The sequence below is a fragment of the Dipteris shenzhenensis genome, chromosome 20 (genome assembly GCF_047967505.1).
Source record: "Dipteris shenzhenensis isolate YYH24624 ecotype China chromosome 20, Dip_SZ_1.0, whole genome shotgun sequence".
NCBI classification, from domain to species: Eukaryota; Viridiplantae; Streptophyta; class Polypodiopsida; order Gleicheniales; family Dipteridaceae; genus Dipteris; species Dipteris shenzhenensis.
The window spans coordinates 42,567,915-42,586,784 of NC_141615.1; the positions used below are offsets into that span (position 1 = coordinate 42,567,915).

An 18,870-nucleotide genomic window follows, 5' to 3' on the forward strand; every position below is an offset into this window, starting at 1 on the left:
ATCAAGGCATGTGCTTTGGTATCACGACTATCCCACTGAATCTACTCTTGTGTAGGAGGCAAAGTACCTATAGCAGGAGGTGTAGGTGTTCTGGAAGTAGCATTAGAACCATCACCTGAAGAAGAACCAGAGGCAGTAGGTGCAACGGCAGTATGTGTAGGCCTGGCCTTAGAACCTGAAATAATATGCCATAGATTCTTGGCAACCAAAACATGTTCCATCTCGGATAATTGGTGCCATCAAGCTTGTCATCATCCCCAAGCATTCCAAACAAATCATCTTTGCCGCTATTCATTGTGCTGAAATTCAAGACAAATGCACCAACTAGCAAAGCAAATGAGAGAAAGGCACCCTCTCAAAAATCAAGTGACAAAATTCTGCTCAAGCTTCAAAGGTTATGTCTGCAAAAGACTCTGATGTCCCAAGGTGTACCTGTTGTTGCAAGAAAAATCCCCAAAAGGCAACACGAGGCCTTCTAGGCAACACGGGGCCTTTCCAAAATGCAAATGAAGCAAAAATTGGAAAGAACCAATAACAACGGCTTACCCAATGATGTAGCCCGAAAGGACAGCAGTATAAGGCTCTGAATGCGAGCAAATGCGGGCTGAAAATGAGAATTACAGAAAAAGAAAGTGCTCCCACGAGGAGGAGAGCACTTAGAAAATGGATGAGAGATCCAATGGAGGGGAACTTGCAGCCCAAGGGAAACGGATGCCAAAAGAGGAATAATGGACTCAAAGAGTGGACTCTAGATCACTTTAACAAGCTCCAAAAAGCTTCAACAGCCGGCACGCAACTTGAGGTAGTAAGAAAACTACTCCAAAGGGCTTCAATAGCCGGCACGCAGCTCGAGGCAGCTCCACAATGCTGGCACGCTTCACGGAACAGCTCCAAAATGCTACCACACACCACGAAAGAGCTCCAAAATGCTCCCCGAGGTAGACCGTACAGCCCTAAATGTGAATTCAGCAGGTCCGTACAGTTCTGTGACAGTTCTGTAAAGTCATAAATGCAATGTATGGAATCCGTATGGCATTAAATGCAAGGTAAAACAGTCCGTACAGCCTTCAATTGGCATTAAATGCAGGCATACAGGTCCGTACAGCACCATACAGATGTACAAAATCCGTACAGAAGTCGTCGTTCACACGTGTGAGTCCGTACAGGGGAAAAACAGCTCGTTGAAGGTGTAAAACGCCTCGAAAAACAGCTCCCTTCGTGATGGATGTTCGGTCTTCTCGCGTGTCAAAATGGAAAGGCCTCAAACACACTCGGGTGTGTAGAAACCAGCAAGACCAGCAGGAATGAGGGCTTAGGAGGCTGCCAAACAGCTTGGGAAAGCTGTCAATGGCTGAGGAAATGGATTCCCGACCTGCTCTAATACCACTGTTGGTTATGACAAGCAATGGAAGCTCAAAAATGGAAGCAAGAAGGAGAAAAACGAGATGTTGTAATAGATTGCTGCAAAACTGAGAGTAGAGTCTCAAGGGAGAGACAACATAACAAAAACCTAGGGCTAACTGCCCTAACTGGACTAAGTATCCTAACTGACCTAGGTGATACATGTACTAACGGTACCAATAGTCCTAACGGACTATAACTAGGCCTACAAGGCACATACCAAGCTATAAGTGGCACCTATGGATAGCCCATAGAATGGCCTACACGAACAGCTCCGAAAGGGGGGTAAAACTCTAGTAAAACTGCTCAAAACTCTTTCAGGCTGCGTGACGCAGCTACAAAACTCCTGGTATCCGAAATTGCCTGAAAAAGTTACGCGCGCGATGCAAAATGAAGTCGCCCAGCTGAGAAGTGCTTCCTAGTGCAAAATCTCGCAACAAAACTAAAGCTCATGGGAGCTCAGGACAGCCAAAAGAGAATTCGACCAACAAGAACTAACTTCTTCTCTGCAACAAAAGTGCAACAGGAGCATGCGGGAGAATGGGGAAGTGATAGGGCTAGAAGGACTAGCTCTGATACCACATGTAGGAACAAGAATGGAGAAGAGTTGTGAACACAAGAGAACCAGAAGTGAACACAAGTGAACTCCAACTGAAATGTTCAAATGAAACAATACAAGTACTTGGTATATTTAGTACCCAAGTACTAGTCAACCATAGAGTTGACTTATGGCCTACAACACCATATCATTGTAGATATCCCTACAATTCATACTTAATGGAAGTCTATTTTTTGCAAAACAAGAATTTGCCAAGCCATAGGTTATGTAGCAGAAAACTTGCCATATCCTATAAATTATCAAAAGAAATTTGAGGCCGACACTCAATGGACCCACCAAAAACCAAGAGTGGCTATGAAACGCCAGATTTGGATGCCACCTCGATAACTGCTGAAGTGTTGGTCCTATAATCAGATTGGAGAACGTGTTTGTCTCATCATTCATAGAGGCATCCAATTCGCTCTTGGCTTCAGCAAATGTGCAAACTTTGCATGAGGTGTCAGCATGCAGAGGAATCCAACAAGCATTGTCTATGGACTTTCCATATTGCCAAAGTGGTTTGGACAGAAATCTTCAGACTATTTTCATACATCACCACTAAGTCCTTCACTCTGACTTGGAAAACAGTACTTTGGGGTAGTAGATCATGTGTTTTTCTTTGTACAATGTCACAGACGTGGCCCTGCACATCATTGCACTGTAAGCCTTGGATTATTCTTGCTTCCTATTCTGGCTCAAGGCCACTGCCTTCTTCATAGGAGGTCTCAGCTTGGGGGGTGGTATCTAGTATTACTTTATAGAGGATATGGTGCTTGAGATGCTTCATGTCATTGGAGGACAACAGCTGGCTATCATCTTTATTATTTTGTGTCAATGGGAGAGATGCACTAGGACATCTGCAGTTGCTCGTGACAGACTGGTTGCATTCATGAGGACTTGGGACTTTTCTTTATTCTTTTGTGTTACTCCATATGGGATTACATGGCATTATAGACCACCCCCATGACTCTTTGTTTATTTTATGGAGGCTAAGGATAGAGTTCTCACTCTCCCACCTCCTGTATAGTTTGTTTTGAATGAAATAAATTACTTTTAACTGTAAAAAAGTGTCTTCCAGCATGGTCACAACAATTCTCAGGCTACCTTGCAGTATAATAGAGGTGAACAGTCAACTTGTAATCCTCCATCAATCGCATGGGGGTAAATTAATCCAGACGTTCGATAACATGTCACTGATAACTAATCAGGCCATATATGATCTGATTGGCCTGTTTTTATTATTCAAGAATATCAAAACAGCAATCACGAGGAACCAAAAACAACTCTTCTAGCGTGACCTGCATGTGCCGTGGCTAGACAACATTGCAATATTTGAGGGAATTTTGAGAAATGATAAAGATCCTGATGGGCCCAACTCAATACTATATCCTCCAATGCTAGATTTTGAGGGAGACACAAGCAGCAGAACTTTTCCAGTGAAACCTGCTCTGTCTGTAACAACCTCTCACGGCCCGCCTTCCAGAAGTGAGCTTGCTGACTCTCTTCAAAGAGAGATCTATGCAAAAAATACACCTACTACATCACTCAACACAGGGAGTGAACCTGTGTGGCTGGTCCTCTCGATAGGTTCCCTTCCTTCAAGTTTGAGGAATTTCCCAGGCCAGAGATGCTACAGCAGAAAACTTGTCATACCCTAAAAACTATAAGAGAAGGTTCAAGGACTTACCTCAATGGGCACAACAACATCGATGAGAAACGGCGGATGTTGATAAAATGCCAAACATGGATGCCAAAACGATCAATGCATGAAATTCATGGTACACTAAACATTTTGATCAATATCTTTGAGAAAGATGAAACATCGACTGCAAATTTTATTGTAGGACAGCAAGAGAATCATACCCAATACTTGTATGCTTCTAAACAATCTGTGCAGGCCCACATGCGTACATCACGACAATCCATGAAGGTCATCAAATCCTGTAGTTGGAGTGTGTTTTTTATTGAAAAATGACATACTTTGTAATCAAACACAGTTACACTGCCCTTACCTTATTTAAGTTCTAGCAAGGAAGAAAGAAAGCATAAAAAGTCATCAAGCAGCACCCAGAACAAATAGATTGTAATTGCAAGTGTTCTCTCTCTCTCTCTCTCTCTCAAAAAGAGACTAATGGAAATGGAGAACAGCATACACTGGATGGAAGAACAAGGCAAGACAAACACAACATTCAATTGATTAAAGATGTACTGCAGAAATGTGTTGAGGATCATCTCCCCAAATTATTTAGGGTATAAGAAACCTTGTTACAGCAAAGATAAAGAAGGACGAAACAAACATTGAGAAGTTTGCAAAGGAGGTCATAATTAAGATGGACACATGCGTCTCCTGCCTCTCCTCTCATGACTGCCATCCTCAAAGCTTGGGGGAGCTTCAGGAACACTCTTCGAAGGGTTCCGCCCTCTACCCTTGAAGAGATTGATAGGCAGCCAATCATTTGGAACGATAGTATACTTGATGAGCATGGCAGACCTCTGGGCAGTTCCCATTATATGCAGTGGTTTGGATGGGAGAGAGGCCCCGCCTACACAGTAGGCACTTGGAAGGCTTTTATCAGGCTACCTAAGGATTAGAGACTACAGTCCGTGAGTCATCTCAGAGGGGTAGCACGCAGGATTCAGCAGTTAGATGTAGCCATCCTGGTGGAATGGACAGTTGAGGTGCCTATTACTTCCACCACTTGGATGGGAGCTTTTTCGAGGACAGCAGTTCCTCTACAAGTGATTGCTCTTCAAGGTTTTGGGGAAGATGCTTTGGTCTTTGAGGTTGGGGATGGAAGTATACTCTCTAGATCCACGGTTGATATTCTTCTAGAGGTTGCCTTTCAACCTCTCAGGATTGCTGGTTTTGTGGACCATGGAGCGAGCTTGCAGTGGTACTTAGACCCCGACCCTCTGCTCTTGGCCATGGAGGATTACCAGAATTCGAGCGAGGCGACGGTTCGAGCGAGGAATTTCATAAATTTTGACATTCTAGTGTGATGTTTTATGTTCAAAAAGTAGCATGCATTGCTTACTTTTTGTTGTCCTACCCATGATATTGTGTAAGTAATCAATTGTCTTATAGACAAACAACGATTTTTGAAAATGTTTGGCAATGTTTTTCAAGGGTCAACGACGGAGGGGTGGAAGAAAGGGGTCAAAGTATGTGTTTTTCTTGTGCAATTTCCATTGTCAAGGCAAAAAAATAATGGGAGGAGGATTCTCCCTAAAGGCCGCGATATCGCGGCCTCTTCGGAGGCTCCTCTTGCCAATTTTATTTGGGCCATAACTTAGTCAATCGGACTCCAAATATGGTCATGTTTGTAGTCAAAACGATCGGAATAATATGAATGAATACATTTATTATGTTAAAGTGTCAAAATTCTAGATATTTAGAAAGTTTATACTTATCTTTGTTTCATGAGAGCTGGACCTTATCAAACTCTATATTTAATTATGACCATGGATTTTTCTCATTTAGAGTTTGGGTCCTTGGTTTCCTCCCTCCATCCTAGAGGTGTATACATGGTCAAGGACATATGAAGGTGATCCATATTTAGTTAGCATCATCATGGTCATAAGGTGATCAATAATTTATTAGTTCCATAGCTTAAACATTTTATTCATGTGATCATTTTGTGTACAAAATGGATCAAATCATGTCGGTAGCATAAAAATCGATGAGCTACAAATAGCTGTTTGTGAGGGATTTTGCTAGGAGGAGCTTCTATATCATCGGTAGGACTATTGTTGCCATGTGTGTAACTCCATAAAATAAAGAAACCCCTTCAACTCACATACTACCTTAAATAATTCCGAGTGATCACCTCGAGGTGTATACATTGTAGCATTTCCCCTTTTGTATCTATTGAATGATTGCTAACTTGCATGTATTTATTATTTATCGAATAATAGGTTTTCTCTTTGTATGTTGCCAAGAATTTTTCCTTTGGTATTCATTTAATGATTGCTGACTTGCATGGATTTATGAGTTATCCAATAGTAAGTTTAATCTTTGTAAGTTGCCAAGAATCATACAAAAGATAATTAAAAACAATCTGTAATAGTGTCATGTAGATTCAACCATTTTCAGTAAAAATTTATTGCTCCTATAGGTTTAGACAAAGTTCCTCATAAGCATCGCTCGAACTTTGGGCTCGCTCGAACGCAGTCGCTCGATGTTTTGACTTACCCTTGGCCATGGGATCCTGGAGATTGTGGTTATATGGAGGTAAACCTATTAGATGCTTGCAGTGGGACCCAGGAGAGTGGGAGTGGATAGATCATGGGCACCGAGAGAGGGGGATTCCCTTCTTTCGTTTCACGGTTGGTAATGCCAGGAGATTTCAGCTGAGCAGTAGCGATTGGATTCCCTCCAGAGCCCCCCATTGGGATAGCTTCTTCATCACTGTAGATTTGAGTAGGAATTTCTGGAGGAGGCTCTGGAAATCCCTCAGAAATAGAAAGATTACTCTTTTATTTTGGCTTTCTATTCATGGAGGGATTGCAGTGAACCTGTGGAGATCACGATTTGGGGCTGATCCCACTTGCCCTCGTTGTCATTCTGCAGAGGAGTCAGTGCGACATTGCCTTTGGGACTGCAATCAAGCAAGAATTGTTTGGAAAGGAGTTGCTCGGATACTCAGCATTTTTCATACTTCCCCTTTCTTCATGACTTGGGGCTCGGTCGCATGGTTATCCCTTATTGGGCCCCAGGTGTTTTATGAGGGTGAGCCTTCTTCTTGGGCACTCTCGACCCATCGACAAGAGATAGAGCCCTGCTCTCTTCAGGATGTACCACATATTCCTTTCAGAGCTTCACATGTTTCAGTGGACACCTCTTGGGAGATTTTGGCTAGCATTTCCTCTTGGCACATTTGAAGAGCCAGATGCACAGAGGCCTTGGATGACACCCAGATATACCCATCACAGGTGTTCATGGGTATTTGGAGTGACACGGTTCACACTTTGATAGCCATATGGGCTAGCATGCAGGGCCCTTCACGGGCAGCCTCTTCTAGGAGGACTGTATTTCTTCGAGTTTGGAGGGGTTCTCCCTTTTTCTCAGAAGTTGCTACCGGATTGAGATGGTTCCTTTCTTTTTGGCTCTTGAGCTTTTCATGCATTGCATGGTGTATCCCGTATTCCCGTATGGAGCTTGCTCTAACGGTTTTCTTTAATACTTAATAGAAGTCTCTTTTTTGAAAAAAAAAAAAAATGATGGACACATGCATGAAGCGAGAGATCACAAAACAAAAAGAGAGAGAATCACATGCCCTAAGAATTCAGATTGGTGTGTTACCAAGGGATGGTATGTAGAGGAGGACATTCATGAAACAAGGCTTTGCACAAAGGGACACTAGGTATATAATAAAACAATGATGCACTATCAGTATTTGATCAAAAGGAAAGCCACTGGGTGATAACATTTAATGCAAGAGAAGGCAAGCTCACACCATATCAACTAAAGGAGAGACATTAGAGAGAGGTGACAAGACCACCTCTCGGAAAAACCTGGTGACTTGCCCCCCTCCCCCCCAACCCCTTCCTCCTTCCCTTTGCTCCCCCTTCTCTTCGTCCTTGCTCCCCAGCCCCCCCCATGTGGTCATGCTGGTTCTAGATAGCCCGAGCTGCCTTAGGGGGTGGTCGCCCTGTTTCGCGACCCCCCTGGTGGTCCTTTGGAGCCCTCCTTGGTAGCGCATCGCCTCCTGTCCACCCATGATTCCTCCACCTGTGCGCATCTTGGAAGTCAATTTTGTGGCGTAGAGGGTGGGCAGTTTGCAGTCAGCTGGTGGTGCGGCTGTTTGCAGCCAGATTGTGGCGCAGCACTTGGCTGGCCACTTCACGACTGGCCAGCCTCAAGGTTGGTAGAGGCAGACCCTTCCAAATACTTGCATGTGATAGCCGCAGATCCAAGTTGGAGCAGGGCCTCAAGGCTTGGTTCGTGGCAGCTCTTTTCTCGGCTTCTTGCAAGTCACATTGCTCCAAGAAATCTCAACCTTGCCAGTCCGCCTCTTGAGAGATCTTTGGAACTTTTTCCCCTCTTGTATAATCTCTATTTGCTGAATTAGAGGGTCCCTTCTCAGGCCCCCTCGGTGAAGCTTGCAGATCGGGACGTTCACCAGTGTGGGCTGGTTTTTTTGGTGGTTGTCCTTCTCCTTTTTCTTTTTCGGTCTTTTCGTTTGCTCGAAGACTAAGGGCTTGTGCCAGTCATCCTTAGCTGCAAGCTCTTCCTTTCCTTTCCTTCCTTTTTCCACTCCCCTCTCCGTACGGGGCATAGTTTCTTGCTTTTGTTTTTGGAGGAAGAGAATATTGGCGGTGACCTTTGGTCTAGCTAGAGGGGCTCCATGGCAGCACCCTCGATCTCTCATTAGGGTTCTCCTTTCTCCGGATGATAGAGCAGGAGATGAAGCAAGCAGTGCAACCAATTCATAACAAGGCAACAGTGGGCTGAAAAGTTGGCCTCACACCCACAAGGAGATAGGTGAGAGATTGGATCTAGGCAAGCTGGGCACTAGAAGGGGACCACATTCAAGAGTTCACTATCTATGGGAGGGGTGTCTGTGTCTTCTAGCTAAGCTCCCTAGACATCACCCTGGCACCCATTCTCCTTGGTCCCCACTTGGTTTATCTCTTTCCCTAGTACCACTTTGTCATGGTGAGGACATGGACTTGACCCATCATGTCCCTCACTTCCCAATGACGCTTTGATTCCTAGGACTCCTGTAATGGTCGGGCTTTTAGGACTATGCTGGAGTTTGCCACGGAGACTATAGCTTCAGTTGTGCCACATGATGGTGTCCCTTGGCTCAAGATGGTTGTATAGGACCTAGAGTCTCTTCCAGAGGTGATTCTCTTTGAGACCCTTGAGAGGGGAGCGCTCCGACAAAGGATGAAGGTATCTAAATTACCAAGATAGTGTCTTCGTTGTAGACATACAGGCCAACTAGAAAGGGATTGTATCAAATGAAGGCACATGGTGGAGAAGGAGAGAGAGGATAGGCTAGGGAGAGAGATAAAGATACTCAAAGAAAGTGATAATTAAATGGAAATGAAATGACTAAGAAATGAACAAATGAAAGTACTCACATGTAGACCAAAGAGCTTGTAGCTTGATACTTGATTTATTTATTTTTTCAAGAAAATTACTTCATTAAGTATGAATGAAAACCACGAGAGAAAGCTCAAATGCGGGAGTTCATCATGCAATGCATGAGGAAAAAAACAGCTCAAAATGAACTAATAAAAAACCAAGGAGGAGGCTGAAAATGCCATCTTAACCTTGAGGGAGACTCAAAGAAGAAAGGAGATCCTCTCCAAACTTTGAAAAAAGTAACTCTCCTGGCAGTGGCTGCTCTAGAGGATCCCTGCATGCTTGCCCATATGGCCATCAGAGTGTGTACTGTGTCGGTCCAAATACTGGCCATAGCTTGGGAAGGGTGAACCTGGATACCTTCCATCACCTCTGTACACCTGGCTCTCCAAATATGCCAAGTTGCAATGCTAGGCAGAATCTCCCAAGACGTGTCTACTGAGGCATGAGCAACTCTGAAAAGAGTGAAGGGAACATCCTGGAGGGAACAAGAGTCCACTAAGTGTCACTGTACAATGAGAGCTGGATCTGGATCATGTCCCTCGAAAAGCACCTAAGGGCCAATAAGAGATAACCAAGCCACTCACAACCCCAGGTCATATAGAAAGGTGTTGTATGAAAGATGCTAAAGATCCTAGCAACACCTTTCTAGATCGTCCTCGCCTGTCTGCACTCCCAAAGGCAATGAGGACAAGTTGGGTCAGCCCCGAACCTGGATCTCCATAGGTTCACTGCAATCCCTCCATGAATAGAAAGCCAAAAGAAAAGAGTGATCTTTCTATTCCAGAGGGATTTCCAGAGCCTACACCAAAAGTTTCTCCATACTACTGCGGAAATCTGAAAACTATCCCAATGAGGCGCTCTGAAGGGCCTCCAACCTCTACTGCTGAGCTGAAACCTCGGGACATTTCTAAGTGTATAGAGAAAGAAGGGGAATCTCTTCTCTCGATGCCCCTCATCAATCCATTCCCACTCCCTTGGGTCCCATTGTAAGAACCTAATAGGGGAACCACCATATAACCAGAGTCTCCAAGACCCCAACGCAAGGAGAATAGGATCCGGGCTCAAGATACCATTGTGAGTCCCTGTCCCACTCTATGAAACCTGCAATCCTGGTAGGCTGAAAGGCAACCTCCAAAAGAATATCATCAGAAGACCTGATAAGTCTGCCTCCCGATTGAACATCCTCATGTGCATCCTACAGAGCAATAATCTATAATGGAATGCCCGTCCCTGAAAATGCTCCCCACCAAGTGGACTCTATGATTGGCATGTCATCTGTGTCAATCCACTCTAGCGGAATGGCTGCCTGTATCTGTTGTATCCTGACTGCACTTCCTCTGAGGTGGCCAACTGCTATAAGTCTCTGATCCTCTCTGGAAGTCTCGTAAAGGCTTGCCAAGCGCCTACTATAGAAGCAAGTCCCCTCTCCCATCTAGACCACTGCATATAATGTGACACTCCAGCTTGATACTTGATTGATTGGACACTAGACAATGGACACTAGACAAGTACAACTCTTATATAGAGCGCACACACACATATGAACACCAATGCATATGGGATAACTCCCAATGTGACACTTGGCATCCATAGGACACACTAGACTAGAACTCACTAGAATACACCAAATTGACTCATCTTGACTCCATCTCCTAACACCTCCCTGTGGAGGAAAAGTGAGTGACTATTAGAATGGAACCAAGAACATGACAATGACGGTCATCAAACTGTGCAATGACGATCTAGAACTAGACATGGCTCCCATGCTAACGCAGGGGCAAGTGAGCATGGCTCAGAGGCTAGTGAGCATGGCTCACCTAGCATGGCTCAGAGGCTCATCATGCATGGATGCATGACCAACTCAGAGGTCTAGGAGACAAATGCACCAACATCCTGGAACTCACATGCCAGGCCTGATAAATAGACCTATCAAAGACAATACACATCTCTTGTAGTACATTCCCCTCTTGGCTCTAGGAAAAATAAACAAATGAATACATCATTTCAGGAGGACTATCCAAGGCAAAGGACCTTTATTTACTCAACACACATAATTTATTTCATTCATTTTTTGGAAACAACCCAGGGTAGAGTACCCAAATAGAACATGCTTAGAAAATATATGGATCATCATCTCCATCATCCTCTGGAGGGAGAGAGAGATGTTGGATCTCAACAGTAAGAGCATGAACTTGTGTCGGAGGGTCATCATCTTCATCGTCACCAGTGGTCCTTAGCTTGCTGTTTGACAAGCTTCTGGTAGCATCTATCCCCCTGTTGTCTCTGTGCCAATATGAACTTAGGTGGAACAGAATGTGTGTATACAGTAGCGGCAAAGCTCCACTTGTACTTGCATAAGGCTAGAAATAAATAATCCCTCTTAGAAATCCAACTTGCATGTTCTACATGCAAGTTCTACATACAATTCCTACATGCAACTTCTACATGCAAGTTCTACATATGATTCCTACATGCAACTCCTACATGCGAGTTCTACATGCAACTCCTACATGCCAGTTCTACATGCAACTCCTACATGCGACTCCTATATGCGAGTTCTATATGTGAGTTCTGCATGCAACTCCTACATGCGAGTTCTGCATGCAACTCCTACATGCGAGTTTTACATGCGACTCCTACATGCAACTTCTATATGCAAGTTCTACATGTAGAGATAGAATGTCTTACAATTCCTACATGCAGAGAGAGAAGCTCTCCAACTTGTATAAATACCCCATAATGGAATGAAGCCCATACTCTTTGGGGCATTGTATTGAGTTCTACTTTGGTATTCCAAGCAATTGTCTGAAGTGTCCATGCTTCCTTGCACTCCACGTCTAAAAGCATGTCCTAACCTTGCAACTCCTTCTCCCCTCTCCTCCAACCTTGCAACCCATCCTCTCCCCCTCTTCCTCCCTCCTCCTCCTCCTCCTTTCTCCTCCTCCTCCCTCCTCCTCCCTTCTTCTCCTCCTCCCTCCTCTCTCTTCTTTCCCCCATGCTCTTACACCTTCTTCCTCTCCCACTCCTATGCTCCCCCTAAACCCTTAGTTCCTCAACCCATAACTTCCATGATCTACGAGGGAGACGAATTCTCCACCATATACTCTACCCTGAACCTTGGATCCTCCTTCTAATCCTGGAACCTCTTCTAAACTCTGGAACCTCTTTCTAAACCTTGGAACCTCCTTCTAATCCTTAAACTCCTCCTAAACCCTGCAACCCCCAATGAAGACGAAAGTCTTCATTACCTCAACCATGATGAAACACGTTCCTTTTACACATGCATGCACTATGTTTGCTTACCACACTTAAGTCTACGTCTCTCAACGGAACACAACTCGAGGTCCTAAGCTACACGTATACTACAAACGACAATCCCGATATATCTGTAGGTGACAAAAAGCCTCGGAACCCTGCATACAGAGAATACCCTGCTCTTCCTACGGAAAGCATAGGAAAGAGCCAACATTTTGCGCCGTTGCCGGGGAGACTAGCGTCTCAGGTAACGAGTAAACATACGCAGGTATGTGTAAAAAACAAACTACTTTGAACTTTCATGAACATGACACTCAAGGGTAAGGAGAGTAAAATTTTTTCCATTTCTAGCCAAACATATCAACCCCAAGTATCAACCTTGGGTTACTACCTTAAGAAATTTTATTTATTTCTTAAAAATAAGCCACTTGATAAACAATCAAGCTTGGTAGTGGACACAAATGTGTAGAGCTTGCAATTTCGATCATTTCACCTTTTTGCAGAAGAGAAAAACCGAGCTAACCATCAAAAGTTATGGCTCGGGAAGAGTTTAGGATTTAACCCTAAACCTAAATCCATTTCCTATAAAAACCCACTCCACCCCCTCATTCTTCATCTTTCACATCTTGCCTCCATCCTCTTCCCCATTCCAAGCCCTATGCAAGACACTTCTCCCTCTCCCTACACGACCACCCTACTCCCATCCTTACATGGTAAGTGACTTCAAGCCCATCTCGCAGCGATAACCTAGCCATCCACCCACCTCCATTGGTCCTCAACAATCCCGTTACATCGAGAAAGACTTGGAGAGCATTCAGGTGACCATCTCTTCCTCCCTTTGGATTTTCGTCAAAGTTTTCCGTTTTCCGTCAAAGTTTTCCGTCCGTCAAGGTTTGTTTTTCCTTTTTCTTTTTTCCCCTCTCCCTCCTCCATCTCCCTCTCCACCCTCCCCTCCATCTTCACCACCCCTTTTCCCCCCTCCCTTCCCCCTTCCCCCCCCACCCCCCCTCCATCTCCACCATCCTTTTCCCCTTCCACCACCACCCCCCCCCCCCCTCCACCACAACCCCCTCCCCCCCTCCATCTCCACCACCCCTTTTCTCTTTTCAACCACCTTTGTCTTCCCTCCCCCCAGCCCCCTCCATCTCCACCACCCCCTCCTCCCTCCCCCCCTCCATATCCACCACCCCTTCCCCCCTCCCCCCGTCCATCTCCACCACCCCCTTCCACCACCACCACCACCCCCCTCCTCCACCACCCCCTCCCCCTTCCCCCTTCTCCATCTCCACCACCATCCTCTCCACCACTCCCTCACCCCCTTTTCCCCCACCCCCTCCCACCCCCCCATCCCCCCCCCCCGATGGGATATCTCAAGGTGTATGCGCCAGGCACAACTTGGGCTCTATGTGTGTGTGCTAGAGGCACAGTTAGGTGCCCATAAGCACTGTTAGGTGGTGGTAGATGCCACATAGGATGATTGAGAGATTCTAGGAGCTGATTGAGGAGATGATTGTGGAGCTTGGTGGCTCATGTAGAGGTGCCTACATATGGACCTCACCCTTCTTCATTCTATGTGCATTCTCTTGTTTCGTGTTCAGCTTCATGCTCTCTTCCAACATGGTATCAGAGCACTACGATCCTCCTTGAGCCCATTTATGCCATGTCATCTTCTTCTTCTTCTTCTTCTTATGCCATTTTCCTCTTTCCTTCCAACCTTCGCTCCAAAAAGAAAGAGGAAGGGGGAAATCTTGCCAAACTAGTGAGAAAGAGAAAAAGCCTCTCCCATGTGCTTCCCAATAATCCCCTGGATGGTGGAGCTCCTTGCATATAGGGTTGAGACCTCTGTGATCCACCTCTTCGAGAAGCCCAGTCTTTGCATGGTGTCCTTCAAAAAATACCACTCCATTCTATCATACACCTTCTCAAACTCCAAGACTGGTCTACATGTCATGAATGATGTCTCGCAGGTAGGGCCTCAACCGCACTCGGTTATTTTCTAGGTTCTCAGGCGATCAGCCTTACAAGGATGAGGTTTACGAATCAAAAGGAGCTGTTAGACTCAGAGTTTGCAGATGATACAGCTTTGTATGAAGAGGGATCAGTAGTGAGCCTTGAGGTAGTCAAGGGGCCCCTAGCTATCTATTGTGAAGCCTCAAGGGCCTGCATCAACTGGACCAAATCTATTGGCTTCTTCATGGGCAAAGAGGAGAAAAGTATGCACCAAATGAAGCTAGACCTGTAGGTTGGATATACCATCTCAATCAAGAAAGCGTGTCATCCCTTTGTCAACAAAGCTGCCATGCACCAAGTGAAGTCCCGTTACATACGTTGCATTGTAGCCACCATCATGAGGGAGCACCACCAAATCCTCTAAGCCTTGGACAAAGCCACAACATGCAATGAGCTATTGCCTCGAGGTCCTCGGCATCACAGTAGTCACGAGCCCCATTTAGTCTCACCTACTCTAGCCATGGTTCTACTGGTAGCCCTCCATGAGCTACCACTAAGAAGAATCTTTAATTTTTGTAATTTCAAGTTGTTGTTTTTTTTTGCAAGAAAAGTACTTCATTAAGTATGAATAAAAACTGCAAAGCAAGCTCAAGTGCAGGAGTACATCATGTCAAGCATGAGAAAAAACAACTCAGAATGAGCAAACAAAAATCCCAGGTGGTGGCTGAATGCCACCTCATCCCTGAAGGACAGTCAGAGAAGAAAGGACAATCCTTCCAGACTTTGAGAAAGGCAACCCTCCTAGCAGTAGTAGTTCTGGAGGTTCCCTGTATGTTCGCCCAAATGGCCATCAAAGTGTGTATAGTATCGAAGTTGTTTGAACTAGGATGTTTGCCAAAGGATGCACATGTTTATCTTACAATTTAATTATGTAGTATGAGTTGGTTAGGGTCTAGCATTTGAGGGTGGACCCCCAGTGAAGGGGTTACGGGAATAGCGTCCCACAAGTTGAGATGTATCTCTGTGAGGGAAACATAGAGACCATACCCCCACCCAAGTACCTAAGCACAAGACCAATCAAATACATAGAATTTATACAAACCCAACAGCTATTAAGGTAGGTTATGTAAGAAGGCAAAACAAACTCAATTAATCCTAAATTAGTCCCTTTGAATAGAGCTAATTGCCAGAAACCTAAGTATGAAATGAAAAGGATTAGAGACTTGCCTTAATGAGACTTCTAGAGGATCAATGACTTATAGCAATTGGCCACCTCAGAGGGCGTGCAGTCAGGATACAACAGATACAGGCAGCCATTCTGCCAGAGTGGATTGACACAGATGACATGCCGATCACAGAGTCCACTTGGTGGTGGGGAGCGTTTTTAGGGACGGGCATCTTCTGATGATATTCTTTTTGAGGTTGCATTTCTGCCTGTCAAGATTGTAGGTTTCATGGAGTGGGGTAGGGACTCATAGTGGTATCTTGATCCCAATCCTATTCTCCTTGCGCTGGGGTCTTGGAGACTCTGGCTATATGGTGGTTCCCCTATTAGGTTCTTGTAGTGGGACCCAGGGGAGTGGGAATGGATTGATGAGGGGCACCGAGAGAAGAGCTTCCCCTTCTTTCGCTATATAGTTAGAAATGCCCGGAGGTTTCAGCTCAGCAGTAGAGGTTGGAGGCCCTCCAGAGAGCCCCATTGGGATAGTTTTCAGATTTCTGCAGTTGTTCGGACTTCTAGCATAGGCTCTAGAAATCTCTTAGGAATAGAAAGATCATTCTTTTCTTTTGAAGGGATTGCAGTTCATGGAGGGATTGCAGTGAACCTGTGGAGATTCAAGTTCGGGGCTGACCCTGCTTGTCCTCATTGTCACATTGCAGTTGAGTCAGTACAACATTGCCTTTGGGAGTGCAGACAGGTGAGGACGATCTCGAAAGGTGTTGCTAGGATTTTCAGTATCTTTCATACAGCACCTTTCTATATGACTTGGGGTTCAATGGCTTGGTTATCTCTTACTGGCCCTCAGGTATTTTTTGAGGGACATGATTCAAATCCAGCTCTCATTGTATGGCGACACTCAATGGACTCTTGTTCCCTCCAGGATGTTCCCTTCACTCCTTTCAGAGCTGCTCATGCCTCAGTAGACACGTCTTGGGAGATCCTGGCTAGCATTGCAGCTTGGCATATTTGGAGAGTCAGGTGTACAGACGCGATGGAGGGTATCTAGGTTCACCCTTCCCAGGCTATGGCCAGGACGACGCAGTACACACTCTGATGGCCATATGAGCGAGCATGCAGGGATCCTCCAGAGCAGCCACCACGGCCATGAGAGTTACTTTTTTCAGAGTTTTTGGAGAGGATCTCCTTTCTTCTCTGAGTCTCCCTCAGGGTTGAGATGGCATTTTCAGCCTCCGTCTTGGTTTTTTATTAGCTCATTTTGAGCTGTTTTTTCCTCATGCATTGCATGATGTACTCCCACATTTGAGCTTGCTCTCGTGGTTTTCATTCATACTTAATGAAGTAATTTTCTTGCAAAAAAGTCAAAAATAAAAAGTAAAATCAGATTATCATTGATTACGCAAGCTAAGTTTAATGGTCAAGCGAATAGAGTGGTTAAAGGCAACCTTAATCCATAATTATATCATATTACACAACCACCATATGACACGTGGTATGATATGGTAGCCATGGAACATGGCATGATGATGTGGCAGCCATGACACATGGCATGATAATGTGGCAACCATGACACATGGAATGGAGATGTGGCACCCATGATGCATGGCCTTAGGGCATGGCAGCTTGTGATGGTGGCATAGGACATCTGGCATGGTCACCCATGACTCACAGCACCACTTGCAACCCCATGGACCCAATCTGCATGCAGCCCACCAATATTCAGGGGAAGCCACTGCCACATTTGAGATGGGAAGAAATGCTCACATTCTATCTAAGGACCTTCCCATCTCTGATGGGATATCTCAAGGTGTATGCCTCAGGCACACCTTGGTTTCTATGTGTGAGTGCTAGAGGCACAATTAGGTGCCCACAAGCACAGTTAGGTGGTGGGATGATTGAGAGAATCTAGGAGCAGATTGAGGAGATGATTGTGGAGCTCTGAAGTCATCAGTGATGTCAGTGAGCATGTATGAGGTGCCTACTTAAGGACCTCACTCTTCTTCATTCCATAATGCAAGTATTCTGAGTTTGTGTTCACTCTTTGCTTTCCTTTCAGTTTACCAACATGGTATCAGAGCTATTTGATCCCCCTTGATCCATTTCTGCCACATCATCATCTTCTTCTTCATCTTCTTCTTCACCATCTCTTCCTCTTCTTCCCAAAGTTTGCTTAAGCTTGTTCTCCTCCGGTTCTCAACCATTTCCCATGCCCTTCCTGCTGGAGATCCACCTCTAAGGGGCGAACCCCTGGCTGAAAGGAATCAAAGAAATATGCGCTCTTTTTGTCGCCATTACACGCAGTTCGTCGACCTCTGTTCCTGCGTTTTCTCTCAGCATACTTCATCTTTCTCTAATTCCTTTCAGGGGTAGATTCTCCATGCCTTGGGCTATCCTGTGCTGAAATCTGAGCAGCAATGGCTGCATATTCAAGGTAAAAACAGAGAAAAACCAGTCGTTTTTTAAGACGCTCCAGCCAGCAAAGTCGCGCAAAATCTCCTCAGACCTCTGCACCAGAAGTTCACCTTTATGTGAGCTTTCTTTTGCTTCAGAAAGCCCCTTTTCCTTTGCTCTGAAGAGTGAGCTACAAGTCCTCCAAGTTCAGTCTTTTGGTTTTAACAGTTTTGACAAGTTTTTTGAAGATGATGCTACATAAGATGCTATTCTATCATTTCTGGTTTTTTGAAACTTTCAATAACATCAGTACAAATGTGGCTTCAGTTTTTCTTTGAATTGCTATACCTGGTTTTGATTGGAAAGTATTCATTTTAGCCACCTCTATGAAGCATGTAAGAAAAAGCATCATTGATTGAATATTGGTCACTAGTCTTTGCTACAACAAGTGCTTATATTTGGAAGCCTTTCAGTTGTTTTTAGCCTTGTAAGAGAGAAAGACACTGCCCAATATCTGGGTTAGACCCTCTCATGGCTACCCTATTGAATATAGATAAGTTCAATGGAAAGGGATTCCACACATGGCAGATGAAGGTGAAATTTGCATTGATGAGGGAAAACCTTTGGGGACTTGTCAAACCGACTTCAACCGCTTCTTCTACAGCCTCCAATGCTGGAGAATCCTCAACTCCGACACACCTGGCAAGGGATCCCGCTAGAGAGGAAAAAGCATATGGTATCATTGCTCTTGCTTTAGGAGATGATTATATTCACCACATCTCTGACTTAGAGTCTCCTTCAGAAGCTTGGCAGAAGCTTGACATGATTTTTGGTGCTAGCTCTCACATCTCTAAATTATCACTTAAAATCTCTTTCTTTGAATTGAAGATGGTAAGTGGCACTACTTTGGCAGCTCATGTCAACTACATGCGGAGTCTTATGACTCAACTAGCTTCTATCAACTCTCCTATTACTCCAAATGATGCTATGGCAGTGTTA

General features: G+C 44.9%; 1 protein-coding gene across 1 annotated transcript in view; it reads right to left on the reverse strand.

Moving 5' to 3' along the window:
• The window catches only part of LOC147889689 (stretch-activated cation channel MID1-like), a 128,896-nt gene that overhangs the window by 20,786 nt on the left and 89,240 nt on the right, over positions 1 to 18,870 (reverse strand). The window contains exon 5 of the mRNA XM_087391291.1: positions 3,863 to 3,940. Coding sequence (XP_087247417.1) covers positions 3,863 to 3,940 — 78 coding nt within the window. The remainder of the gene's footprint in view (positions 1 to 3,862; positions 3,941 to 18,870) is intronic.